General features: G+C 41.1%; 1 protein-coding gene across 2 annotated transcripts; it reads left to right on the forward strand.

The window, feature by feature from the left end:
• Positions 1–23,755, forward strand: prtga (protogenin homolog a (Gallus gallus)). Of its 2 annotated transcripts, none has more exons than XM_070554556.1 (19): positions 1–281; positions 1,483–1,785; positions 7,260–7,404; positions 7,537–7,670; positions 7,792–8,088; positions 8,185–8,344; positions 8,742–8,896; positions 10,028–10,192; positions 10,630–10,935; positions 11,457–11,645; positions 16,916–17,011; positions 17,118–17,304; positions 17,730–17,857; positions 17,962–18,132; positions 18,967–19,146; positions 19,249–19,372; positions 19,471–19,612; positions 19,766–19,879; positions 20,056–23,755. In XM_070554556.1, exons 1-19 carry the CDS (start codon positions 215–217, stop codon positions 20,437–20,439), a joined length of 3,447 nt encoding a protein of 1,148 aa, XP_070410657.1. In that variant the 5' UTR covers positions 1–214; the 3' UTR covers positions 20,440–23,755. The 2 variants fall into 2 exon arrangements, with proteins under 2 accessions (XP_070410657.1, XP_015808506.1); XM_015953020.3 differs by having other exon boundaries at positions 2–281; positions 8,649–8,896.
• Positions 23,756–24,190: the final 435 nt, after the last annotated feature.

A 24,190-nucleotide genomic window follows, 5' to 3' on the forward strand; every position in this document is an offset into this window, starting at 1 on the left:
GATATTATGAACCTGTCCTGGGGGTGTTTCACCAGCAGGGGGCGCTGCACGTTGGAGGGGATTAATTGACTGTCCATCGCCGGAGGAGGGAACCTGCCCTCCTGGGTCTCTGACCACTACTCCTCCTCCTCCTCCTCCTCCTCAGTAGAAGTGCGGTCCATGTGGAGGAAACAGCTATGTGATTGTAGCTAGAATGTACGGATGATTAATATAAATGGCTCCTCTCAAAAGGAAACTATATCAGCGTTTGCTGCTTTTTGCGATCTTTTTACCAATCACAGGTAAGAAGCTTTTATGTTGAAAACTTATATTTTGTGTGATAAAACCGATGGATAAAACTTAAAAAGGGTTACGCGTCGATGACTTCTTGCATTTTGCATCTTTCCTGTGTGTTTGTGTGAGATTTAAGAGCTGGAAACACTTTAAAGGCTTTTTCAAAGTTTGTTCTCGTAAACTGACCGTTAGAGCGACTTCTAATTAACTTAAGCTAGCTGACATTTAGCTAACTGACTGCTAGCTATGTGCAGTGACCGCAAAAGGCTTAAGTGGGCATTATTATGTGTTTTATTGATGTTTATATCTATATTTGCTAAGATATTATGCACTTAAATAGTCGAAACAACGATCATTGTAATGTTAAATGTCTGAGTGGCACTAAGTGGCGCAGAAAGTCATCCAAATTTATCTAATTCAGTTTTAAGTTAGCGGTTTTCCTTATGGTTGTTAAAATGTTCACTTAGCATGTTTATAAATGTAATCTAACATAGTTGCACTCATTAGCATACATTCCATAGCTCTAAGCGTTTTTATTTGATTTAATTCCATTGCTGACCTTTCTTCCTACATTTATTATCCCATGGAGTTATTATTGTTAATCATACCATGCCACACATATTACTTTAAATATCTTGATTAAACGCACTAACTGGCTAGATTTCTTAATAAATGACACTGAATTACCACTAGTATAGCTTTTGTAGCCCTGTCATCTTATTAAACAAACAACGACCTCAAACATGATCACTTACTCATGGGAATTATATCATAAATTTAACTAAATTGAAATAGTGGGCAAACCATGCCTCTGCCTTTAGTTTTAGACTAGTCCCCTTCACGGAGGTCTGACGTGATGACAGAAAAGAGTTTAAAGTTATTAGTCCTTACTTTAGAAAAGTTAATGTTAGCATAAGTGTTACATGTGAACTCAAAGAGATTACTGCTTAATCCGTTTCACCTTCTGCTCGTGACCTTAGAGATTTATGTGGAGAAAATAAAAGCTGCAATGTGACTGCACTGTAGTCCTTCAGCTGGTAACTTCTTAAAACACTAGTTGATGCTTAAGCTGTGTTAAACTGTAGCGACTAAGTCTAATGATACCCAGAGCTTTTGTAATTACTAACAGCAACATAATCCTATGTGTAAATAGTTCAGTGTGCCTTCTGCTTGTGAGCACATCTCTCATTCTTGTCTTTCTTTTCCCAGGTGTTTTAAGCTTTAGTGAGTTACTCTTTACCAAGGAACCCCATGATGTCACCGTCATGCGGAAAGAAGCCACTATTTTGGATTGCCAGGCACATGGAGAGGCACCCATTGACGTTAGATGGCTCAAAAATGGAGTGAAAATTGTTCCGAATGAACGGGTTTACCTGCTCTCCAATGGCTCCCTTTTTATCTCAGAGGTGGAGAGCAGAAGAGGAGACAAATCAGATGAAGGGTGCTATCAGTGCCTTGCTCAGAACAAGTATGGAACAATCTTGAGCCAGAAAGCCCGTCTTACAATCGCAAGTGAGTTTTATGTTTCTTTTGTTATGAACAACACTACATATATATACATGACACAATGTGTCTGTGATTTATTTTTCGTGCTCATACATGCATCCAGATATGCTTTTGATGGTAGCAGAAAGAAAATCAAAGTCTTCAAAGTTGGGAGTGTTCAAAATGTAGCCTGTGTTGGGGGAAAGGCCCATTGGTGTGGTAATGAAGGAGCAGGAGATTTGAAGGGTTAGGAGCTGTCCAGGAAATTAGCCTTCTAATGCTAAGGAACAGATGACCCCTATTCACTGGCCTGGGCTTTCATGTTATTGCACCCTGATTGCTTGAGGAATTGTTCTTTTGGAATGCTTTCTCTTCCAGTGCCCTGCAAGCTAAAATCTAGTTTTAAGGGGGAGGAAGGAAAGCTTCAGGCTGAGTTGGTCTTCTGGGACCCTTATGTCATCTCCTGCCACCAGGCAGTTGCTTTGGCACATTTATAAGACATGTAGCTGTTCGCACTTAAACCAGTGCATTCCCAACTGTACAGAAAGACGCAATCTTAAATGTTTTATTTTGATTTCATACTCGATAACTTGTATAAAAATTGAAAAGCAGCTTTATACTGACTGGTATTAATGTTTTATGTAATTTTTAGGCATTTGAGGTCAAGCAGCTGTGTGCTCTGTGCAGATAAGTTGTAATAAGATATAAACAAGTGTGAGTTTCTTAACACTTTATATCAACTATCCTGGTGTAGGATTTAATTATATGGCAGAGTGCTTGCTGTTAGAGAGTACCTGAAGAGTACACATAGTTTTATTAATTGATCGAGTAATTTTCTTGCTTTACAGCTTGAAATAAAGAGGTGATAAAGACTGCCTTTAAGCTTTACTAGTTTGTTTTAAAATAGCACTTAGACCTGCTAGAAGGTCTGTCTGGAAGCTCATAAAATTTTCACATACCTGAGAAACGTTCAGTTGAAGGACGCAGACGTAATGGTGGGGGTTGTCACAAGTGATGAGCATTCACACACACACACACACACACACACACACACACACACACACACACACACACACACAGAGTGTCTAAATGGCCAAACTTTATTGCAGGTCAGGAGGGATCGGAGCCTTTGCACACAATTGTTTTCCGCCTCACTACTCTGGTGAAAGACTGAAAGGCTTTTCCACCCTGACCGTTTTTGTCTCCATCACTTCCCGAGCGCGCTAAAGAAGACTGATTCTTTTAGAGCAGTTGTTTGTCCCAAAATAGGTGATGAGAACAGCTGGACTTGGTCACCATATGAGGATTAATGACATTTATTGTAATTGTTAGTTATTACCAAGTCTACCTTTATTAGCATAAATCCTTGTGTAGATTTGTTTTGGAGAACGTTTTGATCCACGTGGTCTTGTGTGACGTAAAGCTACATGAAGATGGATGCTACAACATGTGGGAAACTTCAGTGCCTGCTTTCATGACACGCTTTATGTCCTGGATGTTAGAGCGATGCTCTGTGGGAGCTTTTTAACACTTTACACATTTAGTAAATCTGCGGGTTGTCATTGGAGGAACAAGGTGTTGATAGAGAGTGAGTAACCTGACATCAGGTCGTAAAGCACAAAGGTGAAATAGGATTTTGGCCCTGATGAGAAGGAATGCGACACCTGAGCTTCGTCATGTGACTTTAGTCAACAAACTTCTGATTGATGGGGATTTTTGTTGAGAGGGATTGCCTCTAGAGATAGTTCCCCATTTTGCTGCACGTGACCACAAACACAAGAGGCTAGAAAAGAAAATGCAATCTCAGATTTCTTTCGTCCGGTGGATGTGTGAAATAAATCTGTAGGTGTCAAGGTTTACACATCCACCTCAGATAAACATTTCACCAGTGTGGACAGTTTTGATTCAGTGATTCTCTTCATGTTATTCTCACAAATTCCATTATCAGCTGAATCTGATGATCTCTGGCTAATCTAGCATGCCTTGGATATATTCTCTTATGCTTATGTCAGCACGAGAACACCACTGAAGGCAGCACAATGATACACTGTCTAATAAAGTTTATGAATTTTAAATCAGTGCAGGTGTCACACTAAAGAAATGTCGAGTAAATTCAAATAATGTAAGATTAGAACAAGCATCTGTATTTTGTTGGCTCATATGAGGTTAATGTGGTTTAAAAATGAGAGTAAACTATTATAAATATGTCATGATTTTTTCTTGTCTGGGGATCAGTTTTTAGCTGGTTTTCAAAAGTGTCACAGATCAAAGCATTGCAGATGCTAAACTGTATACAAAAGCTTTAAACAAGGTTTGCTGCTTTAGTTTGATTTCATCTTCCTGTTGTGTCCACAGGATCTCAGCTCAAATATGTTATGTTGCTAAGGAATGCATTTGCCGTGCACTGGCGTGTCACAATTACAAGCTCCAATAATTCAAAAGGAAATCATCCACAGTTTGAACTGAGATGAGAATGAATGAAATGCCCTTAAGGGAGACAATTCAAAGCCTGGAATCTTGTTTTTCTCCTCTGCTGGAGATGAAAGGTTACCATGGTTCCCTATAACAGCAGGCCCTGAGGTCAAAGGTTTCTTGAAACTGTCTTATATAGATGGTGGGCAAGAAGACAAACTTTCATATGATGTGTGGTACAAAACTTCTTTATCAGAGTTTATCTGCTGCCTCATTAGTCATCATAGGATTCAGTTTCAGTTTTAGCTTCATTTCTTACTTTCATTATCTTTTTGAAATGCACATCTTATTTAAGCTTATTTGCCATTGTATTGGTCTTTTAAACATAGCATGCAGCTTTAAAAACAGAATGTAGGTTTGCAGATTGGCTTAAACCTTGATCCAACGCGGAGATTAAAGACAATGAAGCCTCTGTGTCAGTGGAGGTTTGCTGTTGAGTGATAGGAAAACTTTAGTGGCATAGATAAGGAAGTGAAGGAGGGGGGTGGATGCTCTTTCCAACACTGCTCCCCCACTGCCTGCCCCGTGCTCTCAGAGGTCACACTGCTCATGGGAATAGGTCTTTGTTTAGCCAGGCCAGTGGTCACTTGACTGTCCTGCAGCCACTGTGAGCAGCAGCACATCTGCCGCCCACCTAAAGATTGATTTTTTGGCTTTTTCAGCTTCTTCCTCTCACTTTTTTCATGTTTAAATGGGTCATTTGACACCGTAAAGAACTTATCACCTTGTTTAACAGTCGTGGCTTTTCCCCCCCAGCAGAAGAGGTAGAATTAAAAACGGAAACGTCTCATTTTAGCAAACAGCTGTGATGAGCACAGATCTTACTAATAAGAACGGGAGTTGTTAAATGCTGTACAAGTATAATGATGGTCACGTGTTCAGCATTTAGCCTGTAGGATGCGGAAAGGATGATCAGTTTTAATGTCTCCCAGTAAAGATTGGACCCTTGGGGGTGGGTTGGATGAGAAATATAGGGTAGTGGATATGTTAGCCATCCTCAGAACTGAGCACAAGCATGCAGAGCAGCACTGGGACAAAAATGAAACATTGTCTTTTAGAGAATTAATGGCTGCAACTAAACGAATGAGCGTCCCAGCTTTGTGCTCTGACCCAGAAACTGACCACATGAGAGAGGGCAAAGCTTCTGCCATTTGTAGGAGAATCTTTGTTTGGGCTTGACCTGCCCGCTGACCTTTGGTTTGCTGGGATGTGTCCATCAGAAAACCCATCTGGTGTGTGAGGAAGTGTGGCAAATTTAGCTTCACTCTATTGTTTTAGGTTTGAGATTAGAGAGGTTATGAAACAAAAAACTGGAAGGAATTCTGAAAAACTTATCTTGTATATTAAAGGCTTTAATCACTGACCTCTGAGGAGTTTTGGCAAATTAAGCTGGCTTTATTATAGCTCAACCCAGCTTTTTATATATGCTGAAATTTTGGCCAATAACAATGAAGTCAGCTCTAGTAGCAAAAGGCAAATGCCAACGACAAGAACAGGGAAAGGATCACAGACTGGTTGTAAACTATCACAGCCAAAGAATAGTCAAAGTGATTTCTAGGCAGTTTGCTTGGGATTAGTGAGCAGCAGGATTGGTTTTGGGGTGGTCAAATAGCTTTCTGCCGGAGCTGAGTGTTAGCCTGGATTTGTGGAGGTCAGAGGTGAGAGGTGACATTGCTGAGAGGGGCAGATGGTCAGAACTGTTTCTTCAAGCTTTTGAGGAATAGGCTGAGGTATTTGTTCTGTGTTGTAGTAAGGACGTCAGCTGAAATGTTCACCCAGTGGTTTAATGTTCCAATGCTTTGGCAGGATCAAATAAATGACCGGTTTTCTTTAGTAAAACATAAAAAACGATGATAGATTTTAAAAACTAAATTAAGAGCCCCTTTGGAAAACATCATCGCTCAAGGCAACAGACCTCACTGACCAGTGTACAACACGCCATAGCATTTATGGATTTTAGCCCTTGTCTTAGTGGTTTATCAATAATCAATGAATGCTGCTGGGTGTTTGTCAATCCAGAATCACTTGCCTGAACAGGAAGGGAAAATCGGGAGAAAACGGTATCAGATCCACTCATCTCCAAAGCCCTGCAGGCATTTCACTTCAACACATGGTGGGTGTGTATGTGGGAAATGGGGTTAGAAGGCCCCTCCATCATCACAACAAACAGCCACAGTGGGGCTGAAGCTAAGGGGGTAACAGCTCAGGACTAATGTGATTAAATTAGACCTTGGTGGGGACATCAGAGCCAGACTGTCCAATAAGATCACGTAGTCTCACACAATATATCAGCATTGTTTGTAAGCAAGTTGCCAAATGTGTAAAAGTCATAATTTATTGAAGGTTTATTGGACTTTGGGCCCTCCTGCTGGTTCGCACCAGAACACCTGGCATCGTCGTTCTCCTCATTCACTCTCTGGGAGTTAATTGTTGCGCGCAAATTGTCGGTAGGTCCTTCTCAAATGTTGGGGCTACTTCGAGATGTTGCCAAAAGTTGGAAAAAAACACACACTGATGAGGAGGATGAACATGAAGTTAATAAATATTGGTATTGTTTGTTTTCACAGTTGGCATGAGTATGCTTCCTTTAACACATCTGACGTATTTTGTGTAAACATTTTTGTTCTGCTTGTGGAAATCTGAAAAAGACTGAAAATCTGTGATTCTTGTTTTTTTTTTTTTTACATTTTTATTCAACTCTAATTGCTGATAGAGCAGCAGACGCAGCTTTGAACAAATGCACAGAGGCTAAAGAACAGAGCTGGATTGTTTTTGTATCTGTTAGTTTAGAGATGATGGGGTTTTCTCATGTTCACATCTGGATATGAGGAAAAACATGCATTAGAAAGCACAAATATTTCTATAACTCAACAGATATTGAGCTAATATCTATTGCTGAGAGTCCTTTCCCAAAACGTTAGTTGAAAGCCCATCAGACCCTGTGAGATTTTTAAACAATGACATCGGTTGTATTTAAAGGTAAATCTCTAAAGTTCTCTAAAAGCTTCTCTCGCGCTGTTTCGCTGTAGGTATGTCCACTTTTGCACTCCAGCCGACATCCATAGTGGTGACGGAAGGCTCCGTTGCCAGGTTTTCCTGTAAAATCAGTGCGCACCCTCCTCCCATCATCACTTGGGAGTTCAACCGGGTCACATTACCCCTCTCCACTGAAAGGTAAGCAAAATTTATTCCCCCTTTTTTTGCAGGTTGTGGTTCTCACTTTTATTCTTGTCAGGCAGATTCTTTTTGGGGAACAAACTATAAAATATCTGCCTTGTGCTTGGTGATCCCTTCTCTATGAATCAGAATTACAGTCCTGCCCAGTGGTGTTCTTCAGATCCAGGGGGTGCAGCGAGGGGATGCTGGACACTACCGCTGCATCGCCACCAATATTGCCAGCCGTCGTAGAAGCACAGAGGCAACCCTGACTATCACCCCAGGTGTGCCAAACAGCTGTTTATTTACACATACAGAATTTTGTTTTTGGTTGAATGTTATCCCTATAACTCATTTATGAATACTAACTATCTGTATCAACTTTGTGCACCTCGTTCTGTGCAGCTCCACTACCCCAGCTACCCCAGAGACCCCGCATCATCGCTGGACCTCAGAACATTTCAGTGTCCTTGCATCAGACTGCCATCCTGGAATGCCTGGCCACAGGCAACCCCCGACCCCTTGTCTCTTGGAGCCGAGCAGACACCAAATCTATTGACGTGCACAACACCAAGGTACTGGGAAATGGCAACCTCATTATCACAGACATCAAGCCCCAACATGGAGGAGTCTACATGTGCAGAGCCACCACTCCTGGCACACGAAACTATACCGTCGCTTCAGCCAACGTCACCGTGCTGGGTAAAGACCACGTGTGGTGTTTGACTGAGAATATTTTTAATTATTATAGATGATTTATTATTCTTGATCTTGGTGTGATGTTGTCGTTTTATAAAGCACCACCTTCTTTTGTGGAGTGGCCTGAAAGCTTGACCCGTCCGCGTGCCGGCACCGCCCGTTTTGTGTGCCATGCTGAGGGATATCCAGCACCTCAGGTCACGTGGTTTAAGAACGGAGAGAAAGTCCACTCCAATGGCCGAATCAAGATGTACCATAGGTACGTTTCCCTTGGGTTTAGTTAATTTTCTGGCATCCTATAAATCTTTTTCTGTCTGAATACCATAACTCGACTAACAGTTGTCGTCAGCCAAGTCAAAACTGTTTAAATAATAAATGCACTTTTGTTCCTACAGTCGAAAGGAAACTAAATAATTTACAACAGCGCAAATTGGATTTTAGTTGATTTTCCAATAATTTGCTCCTGCTCCTTATTTAACTGTCACTGCTTGTTAAAGTAATTATAGAATGACAACAAGAACCCCAGGAAGAAGATTCTCTGTATCCATGTGTGTGTCTTCTAGCAAACTGGTCATCAACCAGATCATTCTTGAAGATGACGCCATTTATCAGTGCCAAGCGGAAAATGAGCTGGGATCTGTTCTGTCCATGGCAAGGCTCATTGTGGTGATGTCAGAAGACCGGCCAAGCGCTCCCAGGAACATCCGAGCTGACACTGTGTCGAGCTCGGCCATCCTCCTGGCTTGGGAAAGGCCTCAGTACAACGCGGATAAAGTCATTGCTTACTCTGTTCATTACATGAAAGCTGAAGGTGAGAGCTGTGCAGAAATGTTTGTGAGAACATTTAAAAATATTTGCAGCAGCATTAAGTACCTAGAACATTATTAGAAAAAAGCATTTTTATTTGAATTCTGCTTTATTGGAGGTCAAAACGAGGAATAAAGTAGCAGCTTTTTGAACAAACAAGCATCGTCATCATCAGGACTACTGACCTGTGGTATTTCAAGAGGCAAGGTCCCTTCCTTTGCTGATAAAATGCAGTATAAAGGCTAAACAGTTCACAGAAAGCACAAAAACCTTTAAGTCCTTTAGCTTTCCTGGGAACTCTTGCTGTTAATAACAAGAGTCACATTCCAAGGCTCCCAACATTTCTGTAAAACCTGCTTCCTGTTCATTCAAGCACTGCACTTGATTACAAAGCCACTGACTTCCACTAAGAAAAGAAATGATCAAGAATTCAAGTCAAAGAAAGGAACACCTGCTGGATGTTATTGAGGATAAGGACGTGAACAAACTCCCTCTGGGTTATTCTGCCAGGGATTTCCAGCTTCTGATATAGATTTATCCCACTCATTCTCGTTGTTCCTGGTCAGAAATGATCTCTGTTCCCCGACATTGATTGAGTATTGGTGCTCTCTGCACCTGAGGTTGTTGACAGAGAGGTCTGGCACTAAACTGAGACTCTGAGAAACTAATTAGTCAGTATGATGGAGGGTTTAAAATGGTGTCTTCTGTGAGGGAACAAAACGGCGTGAACTGGACAGAAAGACGAGCTTTGTCTCTTTTCACAGAGGCTCACTGAGGTATGCAGCCTATTTAGGATGTCTTGTTTACTCTCAAGTACTTTGTTTACCAGGTCACAAATTAGACCAGGTATTTTATTTTAACATCATCTTGAGGCACGAAAATGAACATTTTTCTTTTCTATTTGAAGGTTCAACAAGACTTTAAAATGTTTGTGGTGGAATTGTTCTAGAACTTTTAACTTTTCTATAACGCTTTAAAAGTGAACTCTAATAAATGCATAATTAATAATAATAAAAAAACTCATTAGTTTAGTGTAAAATCATAAGCTGGGGCAAATAGCCTTTTGTGTAAACTTGATCAGCCGGGACGCTGTGTTATTATTTAACCTCAAATTACAATCTTGTCATTTGTCCAGGATTGAACAATGAGGAATATCAAGTTGTCATTGGAAACGATACGACCCGTTACATTATTGATGATCTGGAGCCGGCTCGCAACTACACCTTCTACGTGGTGGCCTACATGCCGATGGGAGCCAGTCGCATGTCGGACCACGTCTTCCAGCACACGCTAGAGGATGGTGAGGTTTAATCAGCAGGAAGGATTAATCATGTAGAAATAGGAAATGTTTGCTATCGAGAACTTAAGAAGTTATAGTTTACTAATTATGGGGAATGTATTTTACAAATAACCTTATTTGTTTTTTCACAAGTGTTGTAATATTGTGCATTTCCATCAAATGTTTAGTTGATTGATGTTAATTTCTTCTAAACCAACTAAGTGACCATCTGAAAATGTGGTGATTATTATAATGATACAAAAAAGTCTCAAATAACATAAAATTGAGCTCCTAAAACCCTTTCTGCAAGAAACTATAACGCTCCTCCAAATTTAAATGCATTATTCTAATTCGTACTAGCTTTCCTGACTTAGTTGGCGATGCTTTTGATTCAATAATTATAACCAGGTATCATTTATGATGGATTTCCTGATCTCTCCTGTCTTCTCGATTCACAGTTCCCCTGCGGGCCCCAGAGCTCAGCCTCACCAGCCACAGCCCCACAGACATCCAGGTGTCTTGGCAGCCGCTCCCTCAGAAGCTGAGCCGTGGTCGAGTTTCCAGCTACCGCTTGTCCTATCGTATCAGTTCCGAGAGCATAGGATCACAAATAGAGCTACCAGGAGAAAAGACTCAACATCGTCTGGAAAGCCTGCAGCCTGACACCATCTACCTTCTGTGTATTGCTGCTGCCACCAGTGTCGGGTGGGGGGAGCAATCCGCCTGGACGTCTCACCGCACTCCAAAGGCATCTAGTGCTCAAGGTACGATGAGGGAGTTCACTCAAAAAGCCGAGCTTGTTTTAAATCACAAGACACAGCAGCAGTATGGAGAAGAACTGGTATCAATGATGTTAAGAGAGACTAACTGGCTGTTTGGAGGGGCTGCTGTAACTGTGGAGTGAGAATTAGCTTTTCTATTCATCAGTTTTCCAGTTTATGTTTGAAAAGATGTCTGATAATTTTAGCAAACTTCATATTTCCAAAATGAACCAAAGACTCCCTTTATTGATCGTCTTTGGCTTGTGATGAAATAGTGAAGAATCCTATGGTCGTTAACATAACCTGGTCAGGAAGCTCTTCTGTTCAACACAATAATGTGCCAGTATATTTTTCTCCAATTTATAAAAATTAGAAGGTAAATGAAGAGAATGACTTATTTTGAGTTACAGAACAATCTTTTACTCACATGCACCTTTATCTTGCATTTTAAAATCGAGTTAAACTTCTTCTAAAATAATAAAAAAAAAAAACACTTTTTAAATCTGATTTTTGTCTCTTTCCAGTTCCTCTGGCTCCAGAGCTGTATCTGGAACCCTTAAACTGCACCACTATTTCAGCCCGCTGGCATTTGACTCCCAGAAACTCGGTCAGACTTCTGGGCTACAAACTTTTCTACCACGAGGAAAGCCAACCTGAGAGCCCCCCACTGCAGCTGCAAGCTTCAGCTCATAAACACACCATCGAAGGCCTCGGTGAGTTTGGTTTCATATGCCAGTGCCATGCTAGTAACTCAAGGTTATTTATACCAACATGTGACATTTTGTATTTATACTGCAAGTTTTTGATCTGACAAAACGTTGATGATATTTGCTGCATGAGGTGCTTCTCAGACCAGAGGAGTCAATCCCAGTTTTGTGTTCATACACTTGGGCCCTGTTCACACGTAGCCGGGGATCTGCCAAAACGTAGATATTTTTCTACGTTTTGGCCTGTCATCCACACGAAAACGGATCTTTTTAAAAACTCCGGCCAAAGTGAAGATCTGCGTTTTCTCCGTTTTGGGTGTCTGCGTGTGGACAGACAAAACCAGAGTTTTAAGGTCCGCAACGTCACTTTCCGTGACAAAAACATGCTGACATCACGTGTGCGACCTGTGTTTACACTAGCCGACAGCATGGATGCCCTCAGAGCTGCGCTCGCTTTATCAATTGTCCAAGCGCTTTTTGCTTGTTTGTTTTTGCAAGCGGAATTACTGCTCCTTGCGGAAGACCACAGACGAAGGACGAGGTTAAGAACGGGGGAAGTACTGCCGCCTACAGGTCTGGCATGTCATTAACAACATATTTATCCGGGTACGTGTGGACAGTTTTTTTTTTTTTTTTTAAACGAGGTGGTGTGGATGCAAGTTTTTGGAGGGGCGGATATTCGTTTTTAAATAAACCCGGCTACATGTGTGGACTAGGCCTCGGAGATGGGCCTGATTTTAGTAAACAGAACGGCCCTTTTTTAGTGGCTCTTCAGGTCATCCTTACATTGCAGTAAAGCTTTCATAACTTGAGGAGAAACATGTGTGACTCTGATCTGTGGTAACTGCTTCTAATAAAGTTAGGTGTGGAGTGATGAGTTAATCCTCCACGTTAATAAAAGGGACTTCATGTAACTATCACTCATTCATTTTAGATCTGTGAAAGATGTTAGACGTAACTGTGTTCCTGACTTCTGAGTTCAAATGGAATCCACCAGAGAACACAAGAAGTTCAGCCAACTCAGTACATTTAATTCAAAGCCACGTGGTTTTAACGTTTTAAACCAGTTTCAGGTTCTGCTGACAGCAGAGTGATTAATAAGCTAGATTCTTGTCATGTGTTGAGCAGAGGTTTTCTGGGCGTGAGGGAGAACGGGACCACATCCCACTTCTATGACCTCTCAACCTCTGAGCAGGAGCTTTGTGTGTGTTGCTCCCTCTGGCAGTTTTTTTTTTTCAGGCCTTTGGGTCAGATTCATTTTAGCTGTTTAGTTTGAAAGAGGAAAAGGAGGCTCATGCCAGAGGAGTGGACATCTGACCATCTGTGGCTAGAGGAGGTCAACCAGGTGGTCAGCAAATAACTTATAAAACAGGAAGTTCTGTAGCTAAGATAGTTACATAATATATGCAACACTTCTGTATACCTGTCATCAGACATACTGATTCGACTTACTCTTACATTAAACTTCTAAACCCAAAATATTCACCTAAGTTTGGTTTTAAAAAGATTATTTTTCTGTTCACCTCTTTATTGAATTTAAAATTGTAATAAATATTAAACGGGAACTTTTAAATGCATTGAATCTGGCTGAAAGTAGCTAAATCAGGAACAGAACTGCTGCTAAATTTAAATGTATTGTGTGTTTTATTCTCCCCTTTGTTAAAAGAGGCTTGCAGGACAGTGTTTTAAAGGAAGAAAGCTGTTCTGTGGAGGCTGATTTATTGTCTGTTTTATGACTGCTTTGAGCTGCGTTGCTGGAGGAGCACGGACATCAAAGACTCTCATTGTGTTTGGCTTTCAGAGCCACAAAGACAGTTTATTAGCCAAGACTTAAAGGAAATGCATCCCCTGACCAGCTGAGTTGTTGGCCTAACAATGGCCAGGTCTTGGGAATTGTGTCGTACTGCTCCAAGCTGCAGCACGAGAGGAGAGGTGTAAACTCAAGTATGTGACCTCCTGTGTGAAAACACTTCCTGCAGCAGGGAAAACACTGATACGCCACCGAGAAAGATCTCAAAAAGCTTTGATGACCCTTGTTCTGTGAAAGTGATCATATAAAAACATCAGTTGAAAGAAACAAAGTCATAAGTTACCACAATATAAATCTAGATTGACCCTAAATGTTTTATCTTAAGATGGGAATTGGAATGATTAAAAAAAAGAGTCATAAACTCAGTGAAAACTCACAATGTCGGTAATAAAGTAACTCAATTTGTACCTGCAGGGAAACATTAACCAGGATCTCTTTTTACCATCAGCTACAAGCTGCACAAGAGTTTGTTTTAATGTGTCTTGGGAAATGTGTTTTCTCAGCCTCTTTTCTTTTTTGGGTCACGTAGAAGTTTTTCTATACGTTTATGAATTTTTCTGCACGTATTGTTTTTGGTCAAACTTTTTAAAAAGGCGTTTTGATGATAAGCACATTGATTGAACCAGTGTTTACTGCAAATGTTGTCATAAAAATAGACCGTTCGCAGAGTTCATAGCAATAAGGTCAAAACCTCAACAATGCAACAGATACAATCTGACAGGATGATTATTTTCAGATTTTTGTTCATTTGTTTAGCTTTTTTGATTGGTGTTTGAGAAGTTGCGCTACAAGTTACATTTAATTACTTAGTAACTTTGAATATTTACGATAATGTATGATTCAAGACGCGCAAGAGTAGATTTTTCAGAGTTTAGGTTTCCTTGCATTGTAAATGGCATTTCCTCTAACCTGCTTAAAGGTGAACACAGAAGCTATCCCTGCTTATTTAATTCTGCCAATAACATTGATTTCTGAGTGGTCAGCTGTAGCAGTGCTGGATGCTGCTGAGTCAGCGCCGTGTACAGCTGTAGGAAAACACACTCTGAGTTGAAATCATCACTTGCAACAGCTCAGATGATTGAAAGCACAGCATGAGTGGCAGGAATGTGTTGGACGGGCTCCTTATGAGTATTAATGGCACGGCGATGTGACCTCCGCCCACATGTGTAAACTCAAGAGAGGAGCACGTAGTCTGCGCTGAGGCTTAAATACCTCTCATACTTGTTGGCACCAGACTGCGCAGTGTGCTCAACTGTAGATTTATGTCACAGATGCGCGCCGTGTTGCATCCTGTCCACTCCTGTTAGGGATGCCATGAAGCGTGCTCGGTGTGAAAACTAGACCGAAATAGCCATCATCTTTAAAGGTTATTTAATGCTTGAGCTGCGTGATTGTCAGTGTGTGTCTGTGTGATGATTTGTGTGAGTGAGGGCAGCAGAGAGGAGGGTGGAGGGCGGGATGGATGATAGATGCCAGTGTGAGGGTTCATGCAGGAGTTGATGTTTACTGCCCCTGTTTGGGCCTGTGTGTGTGGGGGGGGGGGGGGGCTTTTTGCAACAGAACAAAACTTCAGGGGCCAACAGGAATTGAATTTCAGCCGTAAAAGGGGGGGGGGGGGGGTTAGAGGGGGTTAGAGGGGGTTAGAGGGCCACAAATGGCTTAAATTTATTCTTTATTACAAACACAATAATTAATGGCTTCTCTTACTGATGGAGTTTTCTACAGCCAAGTTTTACCTTAAGAATACGTAGAAATGAAACAAAACAGTAAATTAAAAGATGTGGGGCTCTAATATAATAATGCAATTTTGCATATAACTGACTGTGTAAGTGAGAAATATTGAGACTGTATCTTTTGCTGCCTCTTGGCCAGGACTCACTTGAAACTGAGGTTTTTAATCTTAATAGGATCTTCCTGGTTAAATAAAGAATAAATAAAAATAATAGTATTTTTGTGTCTGTTATCTGTGGCAGAGCAGATTAAATGTTTGAATGATAAAAGTTGTTTCTAATCTTGGTTAAAAATGTGTACATGAATCATATCTGGTGCTGCACATCAGAACCTCCCATTGTGGATCGAAGCTCTTATCAGGAGACTTCTTCACCAAGCATGGTTTTATTCTGACTCGGTGTTTCCCTGTTTTTCTACTCACTTCCTCTGCCGGACCCCCCCCCCAGAGCAAGATGTGTAACCCCTTCTTTTGCAGGATTTAGCTTGCCCAGATTCCATGTCAAAGGTCATGGCCCAGATGTCACAGCTTCCCCCCTCAGAACTCCTCTTGTGCATAATTACGGGAGGCCCATTGTATCGTGGAGATGAGAAGAGGTGCTTTAAATGCCTGCTCCTCTTTAGAGGTGGGCACTGGGCCTTAGGAACTTTTTAAAATAAAACAACAACTCAGGATAACAAGATTGCACCAAAGCTCCATCAGTGTAGGTTTTATTTTGTTGTTTTAGGAACAAATGGAGATCAGATCAGGGGCCTATAACATACAAGTCACTTTACTGATAACCCACTGAGTTATTTTGTTGTTTTTAGCTGCCAGAAATAAACTTCTGGCTAGTTTGGGTTTGTTATTCAGCAAAAGTAATCTCATCTCCTATTTCAGTTTTATCTCAGCCTGACCTGCTGGCCCCTGGTGTGGCTCCAGTGAAGCTCCTCAGGGCTTAACTCCACCCCTTCTAAACTTTGTTGCCTCCATAGAAACTAATTCATCTCCTGCGGTCTTTCTTTCTTTCTTTCTTCTCACACTCTTGCAGCAGCAGAGGTGTGTTTTTGCTTTCGGCTGAACACACAAAACGCTAAATAATTGGTGTGTTAACTATGAGAATGTTGCTGGAAAAACGTCTAGTGTATAATTTAGTTATGTAATACCACAGTCATGTTTGTAACTAGCATAAAAAAACAACACACTTCTGCTTATTTTGAAAATGTTCCTCTTTTAGGTTAAATGTGTACATTTAAATTCAACCCTGGTTTTTCTTTTGAGTGGTAGAAGGGTCATTTGGTCAGATGGCTTTTGTTGAGGAGTTGGTCTTTAGGGTCACTGCTGCCTGCAGTATCCTTCCCCGGAGATTTGGCCTCTTAGCTTGACCCTTAGATTCAGGACCTGGGTAGAAGCGGCCGCTGACCGCTGCCCAGCAGGCCTGACCAGGGCCGCAGAAAGGGCTTTGTTGTTTGCAATCAAAAGACCCGGGGTGACAGGGTGATGGATAGTGGAGCTGTAGAAACTGACTCACATCACTAAGCATCTGTCACACTGCCTCACCTCTTGTTCCCACCACACCATCAGACCAGGCTGACCCCAAACCCTCACAGTCTAGCTTTGTCTCAAACGCCACCCCTGCCTCCTATTGGCTTTACAAATCTGCCACTGCACCAGGGCTCCATTTGAATTATTACTGTTGTTTGTAGTTTAATTGTGGGCATAAATCCAGCTTCAGTGCTTTATTTTCTCTAAATTCAGACCCAAGAAAGAAGTACCACGTCAAGCTTCTGGCTTATAATGCTGTTGGAGACGGATACCAGGCAGACCAGACCATCAGCACCCCCGGATGTGTCTGTGAGTGCAGCTGTGATCATAAACGTTTTAATGTTATGTTTCACATATTCCTGACATTTCATTTGAGTTAAAATACAAATTAATTTCAATGTGCTGCACTTGTCAGCTGTTCGAGATCGCCTGGTGCCACCTCCACCTCCACCTAACAACGTTCAGGCCCGGACCAACAGCTCCAGTGCTGTGTTTCTACACTGGGGGCGACCAGCCTTCACCTCCAGCAATGTGGTCAACTACACAATCCGCTGCAACCCTGTAGGCCTTCAGAATGCCTCGCTGGTTCTCTACCTGCAGACGTAAGAATTTATCTGTTACACGAGCTCAAAACCCCTTCATTTATTATCACCCAATTGTAGGATGACATTTCTATGAAATGCAATGATCGATGGAGCTTTCATCAGTTCAGATAAGTTTTATTTAGTGCCAGTTTATGATTTGCTGTTAAACACATAGATTGTGTGTGTTTGATGTAATTAGCAGTAGTTTGAGCTTTTGATCAGGTATCCGTGTGACCAGGCTCAGCCAGTAGAGCTCCACATCTCCACCTCCTGGACATTTGTTTAAAAATCTGACTGATTGGAGATGAAGTAGGAAAAACCACTTCTCCCATTTCAAAACAATGAAATCATTAAGGATTTCTGTGTTTTGGTTTAAAGTCTGTTAAGATAGCCTCTTATCAGTTGGATTTGTTTGTTTTTTAAGTCACAGCTTCTTTCAACAGGAACGAGCAGAGCCTCTTTGTGCAAGATCTGGAGCCCAACACCAAGTATGAGTTTGCTGTTCGCCTCCATATTGACCAGCTCTCCAGCCCCTGGAGTCCTGTGGCGTACCAGACCACGTTTCCTGAAGGTAAACATCACTGTGAGCATGCACACTTTGATAATTACATCTTTATTTATTTTTCATTATATGTATTTGTTTTAAACTTCATCCTTTTATCTGTCCTGTACAAGCTCCCACGAGACCTCCGTCCAACATCAAAGTGTCCCTGATTGAGGCGGACACAGCACTTGTCTCATGGAAACTCCCAGATGAACCCAATGTAGCTGTGACACACTACACCATCTTGTATGCCTCTAGAACTGCCTGGATGGCTGGGAAATGGAAAGTGCTGCAAAAAGAAGGTAAGGGGGAGGAGGTGCACAGGCTGATGAACACCGTGAAGGACATCTTCATCACTTATTAAAGGGATGAAGATCTCCTCTCTGGTCATGGCTCTGATTTCAGCCTCTTGTGATATCAGGTGTTCCTCAGCTCACTGATTTTAGTCTTAGACCAATTAAAAGGTTTTACTGTGGTTGCAAATGCAAACTTTTATTTACTTGATTTGACACGTTTTAGGTGTGTTTAGTCTGATCGCGTGGCTTTGTGATCACAATCATGTGTGTGATAGCTGACAATCTTCTCCTTGCAGGGTAAAATGTTGTTAATTTGATACATTATCTTATCAGAAAACACAAAAATACAAATTTGTTTTGATATAAAGCAAAAGATCAAAGTTTAGTGTTAAAACGCTCTTGTTGTGTTTAGTGTGTGTTTCAGCAGAGGTGTTTTTAAGGGCAGATGACCCCAGGAAACACACAAGAAAGACACACAACTCCCCCCTCTGCCACTGGCAAAGAGGTCAAAAGTGACACCGTTCACAAAGCCCCTCCAGCCGAACCCCCTCCCACCTCCGCCTGAATGTCCATCCCCCCTGAAGTCCCTTCAGGGACCCTGGTGGTCAGGAGTCTGGGTGGTATGTGTGGAGGGAATGTGAATAACTCTGATCTCCTGACCCCCAGCTTTTCCAGTGAGAATAGGTTTTTGTTTTTTCGTTACTGCACCAACGAGTTCTGGACGGGTCAGTCTGACACTTTGCAGGAGTTATGTTCATACGCAGAAAAAGAGGCAAAAACTTTATGGTCCGCCTCTCTTTGGGTGATTAAAGACGGACCACGTTTCACGCTTTGCCACAGGGAGCATCACCATGGCGCTGCTGGAGAACCTGAGCCCTGGTCAGGTTTACCTGGTGAAGGTGTCTGCCTCCAACAGCATGGGTGATGGACCCTATTCAAATGCGGTGGAGCTGACTGTTAGATTAGATCCCTCCTCTGGTGGTGATGTTGGACTTTCTCGTGGCTCCACACTTTCCACAGGTTAGTGAAGTTGTCACCCTGGCAACAGGATTACATGGTGCTGTACAGTAGTTCCTTTTGGGTTGTAGAACTGGGCTGATGGTTATTTGTACTCCATCTCAGGGTTTTCTGATGGCTTCTACCACCTGGACCAGAAGTCCATGACCGGTATCACTGTGGGAGTCTGCATCGCTCTCATCTGCATCATTATATGTGCCTTCATCATCGTCTGCAGAGGCAAAAACAGGTACTTGGCATCTCTGAACTCTGAGATAACAGTAATTACTTTTGTACATTATCTTTGTTTTTTGAGTGGCTCAGCTTTTTTTTTTTTTTTTTTCACAGGAAATTTTCTGCAGTTAAAACTTACACAGAAGAAGTGACAACAACTGCTGCTGCTTCAATACTTCTGGGATCTGAGGGACACGCTCAGATCACTGAGATGGCCGTGCCAATGATGAGTCAGAGACATTTCATCGATGCCAAGGTACCCAAACGAACCCAAACTCCTGCTGTTCAGTCAGAAATTGTTTATAAAAGTTGTGAAACTCTCCCATGTCATGAAAACAAATGTAAAACCTATTTTAGTCATGTTTTCACAGTGAAGCCTTTTTCACATCAGGACATGTTTTATTTGCAGGGTGGAACAAATCTCATCATCAATTCTCTCGGCCCCATTCAACACATCACTGACAAGGACAGGAAATGGTATTTCTTCAGATCTGATGTGAAAAAGGGCAGTAAAGTCATACAGGTAGGATTCTGAGAGATAAATATTGATCAGTAAACCATAATTAGCATTTTGTGGATTTGATTGTTTGTGGTAAAATGTTCCAAAGTGATTTCTGAATAATCAGATGTAATCAATGGACAGGAGGGGATCTCCTCTGTGTAGAAACAACAGACTGAACAACTTTCTTTGTGTTGTAGGACATGGAACACAGCGTCCTGTCCTACCAGCCAGGAACCACAGTGTTGGCCTATGAAGAAGAGTTGTCAGGGTCTCCAAACCAGCCCACCCCTCTCCAAAGTCCCTGTGATGCAGAAGGATCCTCCAACAGCGAGGGCAGTCACGAAACTGGTGACTCGGGTCGATATTCTCACGACGAGACGGAGTTGACCAACTTGTCCTCCGGTCCAAACAGTCGTCCACCAACTCCGACAGCAGAGGACAGTGAAGACTCAGAGGCCAGTGGTTCCGCTGGAGAGCCGCATGAGGAGAGTCGCGTTCACCTGAAGGGAAAAGAGTCTGTTGTTACTGACATCAGTCATCAGGAAGCCCACTGCAGTTATCAGTCTGCTCTCCCTGTGTAGACGTGTGTGTGACCATGAGTTTGCATGTGTGTGTGTTTGAGGGCAGTGAGAGACTTGTAGAAAAACGGGTAAGCAGAATACATGGTAAAAAACTCTGATTTTATGAAACTTTGGAACATAAAACTAGACCAGAGAGTTTTTATCACTCTCCTATCAGCTGTAAACTAGAAACGTCCCCATGTAGACACCAGAGCCGTCAGTTTCCCTACAGTGAGTCCAAACAAGACTGTAATTATTTTTATTTCAACGGCTGCAGGTCTGAATGCCAGGGTGGGAGTTTTGTGAGCCTGAGAGGAAAGAAAAAAAAAGCAAAATAGAGATATATTTATTTATATTTTGCTTCACTGAAACAAGAAACCAAAAAAATGCCTAAAAAAAGAAACATTGGCTGTGAGAATGATAAAATTTTCTTCACTTCTTTTTTTTTATATTTTAGTGAACTTTTTTTAAATTTGTGTATGTTTTGAAAAAAAGAAAAAAAATCTCACCAACCTTGAATGTTTAAAGAAGATTGTCTTAAATGTTGTAAAATGTGACATTTTTGACATTATTTATGAGAGTTTATCACTGGAGCAGAAGGGAATCGTGAGTCCTTTTTGCTGATTATCTACCTCAGTTTGCCTCTGGGTGAACGTCCCACTGAATATTTAATAACTGCTTGTGTTACATGATGGTCTGCTTTATTTCATCACATGTTTTACTTCCTGATGACTGTTTTCTGATCGTCATCCCGTCGTTTTGTCTGTTGCGTTGTTTGATTTGGTGGATGGTAAGGGCGCTGCAGCCTCCTCTCGCTCCACCGGCTGTGTGGAATGAAGGACTGAAACACACACACTTTTGTTATTTAACTCCTCAGGTGTTGCTGAGGTACTGAGCCAGTATTAATAATATTTCTGCTCATTTAGTCCATTATTGAGAAGTGGAATGTCCGTTATTGTTTTGTACGTCAGTGTGCAGCTGCCCTTGCTAATCCGGTTTTATACTACCTGGTTTAAGATGTTCTTGTTTTATTGTCTTATTCTTTATTTTCCTAAAACTCAGGGAACATGGTTTAGTACATTTGAAAAGTCATGTAGTGTTACATGGTGAACTGACAGGGTATCTTCTCAGTACTAAACTGTTAATGTGATTGCCAGATAGAAAATGACAAAAAAAATAGAAGAAGCTATGAATGTATTTCTGACATTGTGTGCCAGTAGCTCAGATGTTTGATGGAAACCTCTGTTGTTTCTGTCCAAGTACCACAACGTCTGTTTTTACGAGCTCCAGTGTTCTTCCTTTGATTTGCAAAAGCATTCACACCTGAATCGCTTGCAGAGGCGTGTCTGGACTGAAAAGCTTTATACTTGGCCTTAATGTGGAAAGCGTCCCTCTAATGGGGAAACTAGAGTCTTAGTCTGTGTGAGGGAGCAGCTCCACGAGAGGACGCGACACATGAAGAATGTTTGTGGAAGTGTTTAATCAGAGATTGAAGTGAAGAATGAACACTAAGAAATGTTTTACCTCTTAAAAAAATCTATTTTTCTTAGAAGATGATGTACACAGAGGAGTACTCTTTGTAGTTACTTTGTAGTTTTGTTTCTTTGCTGTAGAGTTGGTACATATTAGCACTTGTCGGCCTTGTAGTTTTGTATGAAAAGCCGATTTGCAGCGGTGACCGTGAAGCTTTAAACCCAAAGAGTTGTTTGCTGATTGACTTTATTTTAAGGCTCTCGACTGTTTGAAGGTTACTGAGGAACGAGAAGTAATCAAAGCTCGTCAGACCAAAGATGAAACGTAACCTTGGAGATCAGTTGAGGTGCTGCTACTCAAACAAAGCCTTGCACATTAGTGGCCTTGACCTGCAACGGAACGGGTGTAGAGGGTTGTGGGTTCACAGGAAGTGCTAACAGGCGCTTCACGGAGGGAATAATCAGTAATATGCATAGTGACCAAATGATCCTTTTGCAGATTTCCTCATAAACTGTTGCAAACAGATGTCTGTACAATGTAGGTGAATATTGTAAAATAAATATTGTTTATTGTATTGATTAGTGGTCTGTCTTGCGGCAGTGCAGTTGTGTGAGAATGTGCATCCACTCGTTTTTGTCCTTGTCTTTTTATTTAGGTTTTTAAGAGTTTACAAGTACAAAGTTATTGCAGACTTGAGGTATTTTATGTGTGGAGAGGCTGTAGACTGTGGGTGCACAAATGTTCTCATGCTTCTGAATTTTTAATCAGAGGATTCTGCAGAGGATTCAATCATAGGAGATGAGAAGTGACACAATCAGATTAACTTTCTTTTAAAAGACAAACAATATAAACCAAAGATTTGTTTTTGTGTCACCGCTGCATTTAGACACAGTTTAATGCATTCTGTCTTCGTTAGATTCTGTTTTCAGTGTTACCAGACTCATTTATTGACTCTGATGTAACTTTCCCATAAATGAGAATGTAAACATTAATCACTGATTCCAACTAAATACGTTTTTGTTGCATTTGAATCTGTTGTCATTCGGGGTAAAAATGTGCGAAAGATCCAGAGGGGTCATGTTGTCCTGCTTTTGCTCAGATTTAAATTCAATGATTTTTATTGTCCCTGTATTTGTGAAGTTTTAAAGACCCAACCTTGAATCTAAACCAAGACTAAAAATACTAAAACCATTTCTTTTCCTTTTTTTAACCAATAACACTTTATAAAAGGTGCTGTGCAATGAAGATACTGACTTCCAGTTTCATAAAAACACAAAACACATGAATTAGTCATAACCAAACATGCCTACCAGAGTCCTACAGGTTCTAAGTTGGGCCTTTAATAGTTCATGCAGGTAATCAAGTGCTACCTCAGAAATTTTTGTTTGTCATGTTTCTGTATTGGAGCTTATGAAAGACACTTGGGGGGCGTATTACTGTAAGACTGAGGTCAAACAAGTGACCCAGGATGTTAATCAGCTGCTTCTCATCCCAATAAATGCTGGAAATATGTTCTTGTCCAAGGATGTGAATAAAAAGGGATCAATCTGAGAGTTTGGTCAGCAGAGAAACTGACCTGCTCTCTGTCCCCTTGTGAGTGGAGCAGCGCTGTGGGTCATTTACAGACATGCTCAGGGGGACTCACAGCTGCTCTCCCTCTAAATATAAACAGGTTACAAGCTTTGAAATTGAATGTACCTTTATCTAATTGTTATACTATCTGATATTCCTTGTTTATGTTTTGTTATATTTTTGTGTCAGAAAAATTATTGCAAGTTTTTTTTATTGTTTCAGAAATGTTCAGGTAGAAACATTTTAGAAAATGCTTAATCATGAAAAAACTCTGATTCTCAGTTTAAATAAAATTGTAAAATAACCCTGGTGTCTGGATTTTTTTTATATCACACACTCTGTTTACCTCAGTATTATCAGTTTGCTAACTATTTCTATTTCAGCTTGGTTAATCTTTTTGTCCTTCAGTAGAAAGAAATAGTTGTTTAGCTGGTGTTTTGCTTAAAAAATAAGCAATTTTTTAAAATGTATCACAAGGTCACACAGCTGTAGCTATGAGATGAGTAGACTGCTTAAAATATCCACTGACCTATTAAAATATATATACTAAGATGACTTAAAGATGCAAAGTTCCATTGCACTTTACAGGGATACTTTTGAATTTGCATGGACAAATACGTTGAGCAACAGGGCAAATTGTTGATGCAGGAAGTCATGGTGCGGACGTGGGAGTTCACAGCAGATCTTAACAGATATTTTAAGCAGATTAGTTCATCTTAATAATTAA

Source organism: Nothobranchius furzeri, chromosome 9, assembly GCF_043380555.1.
Source record: "Nothobranchius furzeri strain GRZ-AD chromosome 9, NfurGRZ-RIMD1, whole genome shotgun sequence".
NCBI lineage: Eukaryota > Metazoa > Chordata > Actinopteri > Cyprinodontiformes > Nothobranchiidae > Nothobranchius > Nothobranchius furzeri.

Bases quoted from the DNA above. Each gene is read 5' to 3' on its own strand.
- prtga (XM_015953020.3), top strand. From the start codon at position 215: ATGGCTCCTCTCAAAAGGAAACTATATCAGCGTTTGCTGCTTTTTGCG. The intron at 8,089-8,184 runs GTAAAGACCACG...CGTTTTATAAAG, and splicing joins AGCCAACGTCACCGTGCTGG to CACCACCTTCTTTTGTGGAG. The intron at 10,936-11,456 runs GTACGATGAGGG...GTCTCTTTCCAG, and splicing joins AAAGGCATCTAGTGCTCAAG to TTCCTCTGGCTCCAGAGCTG.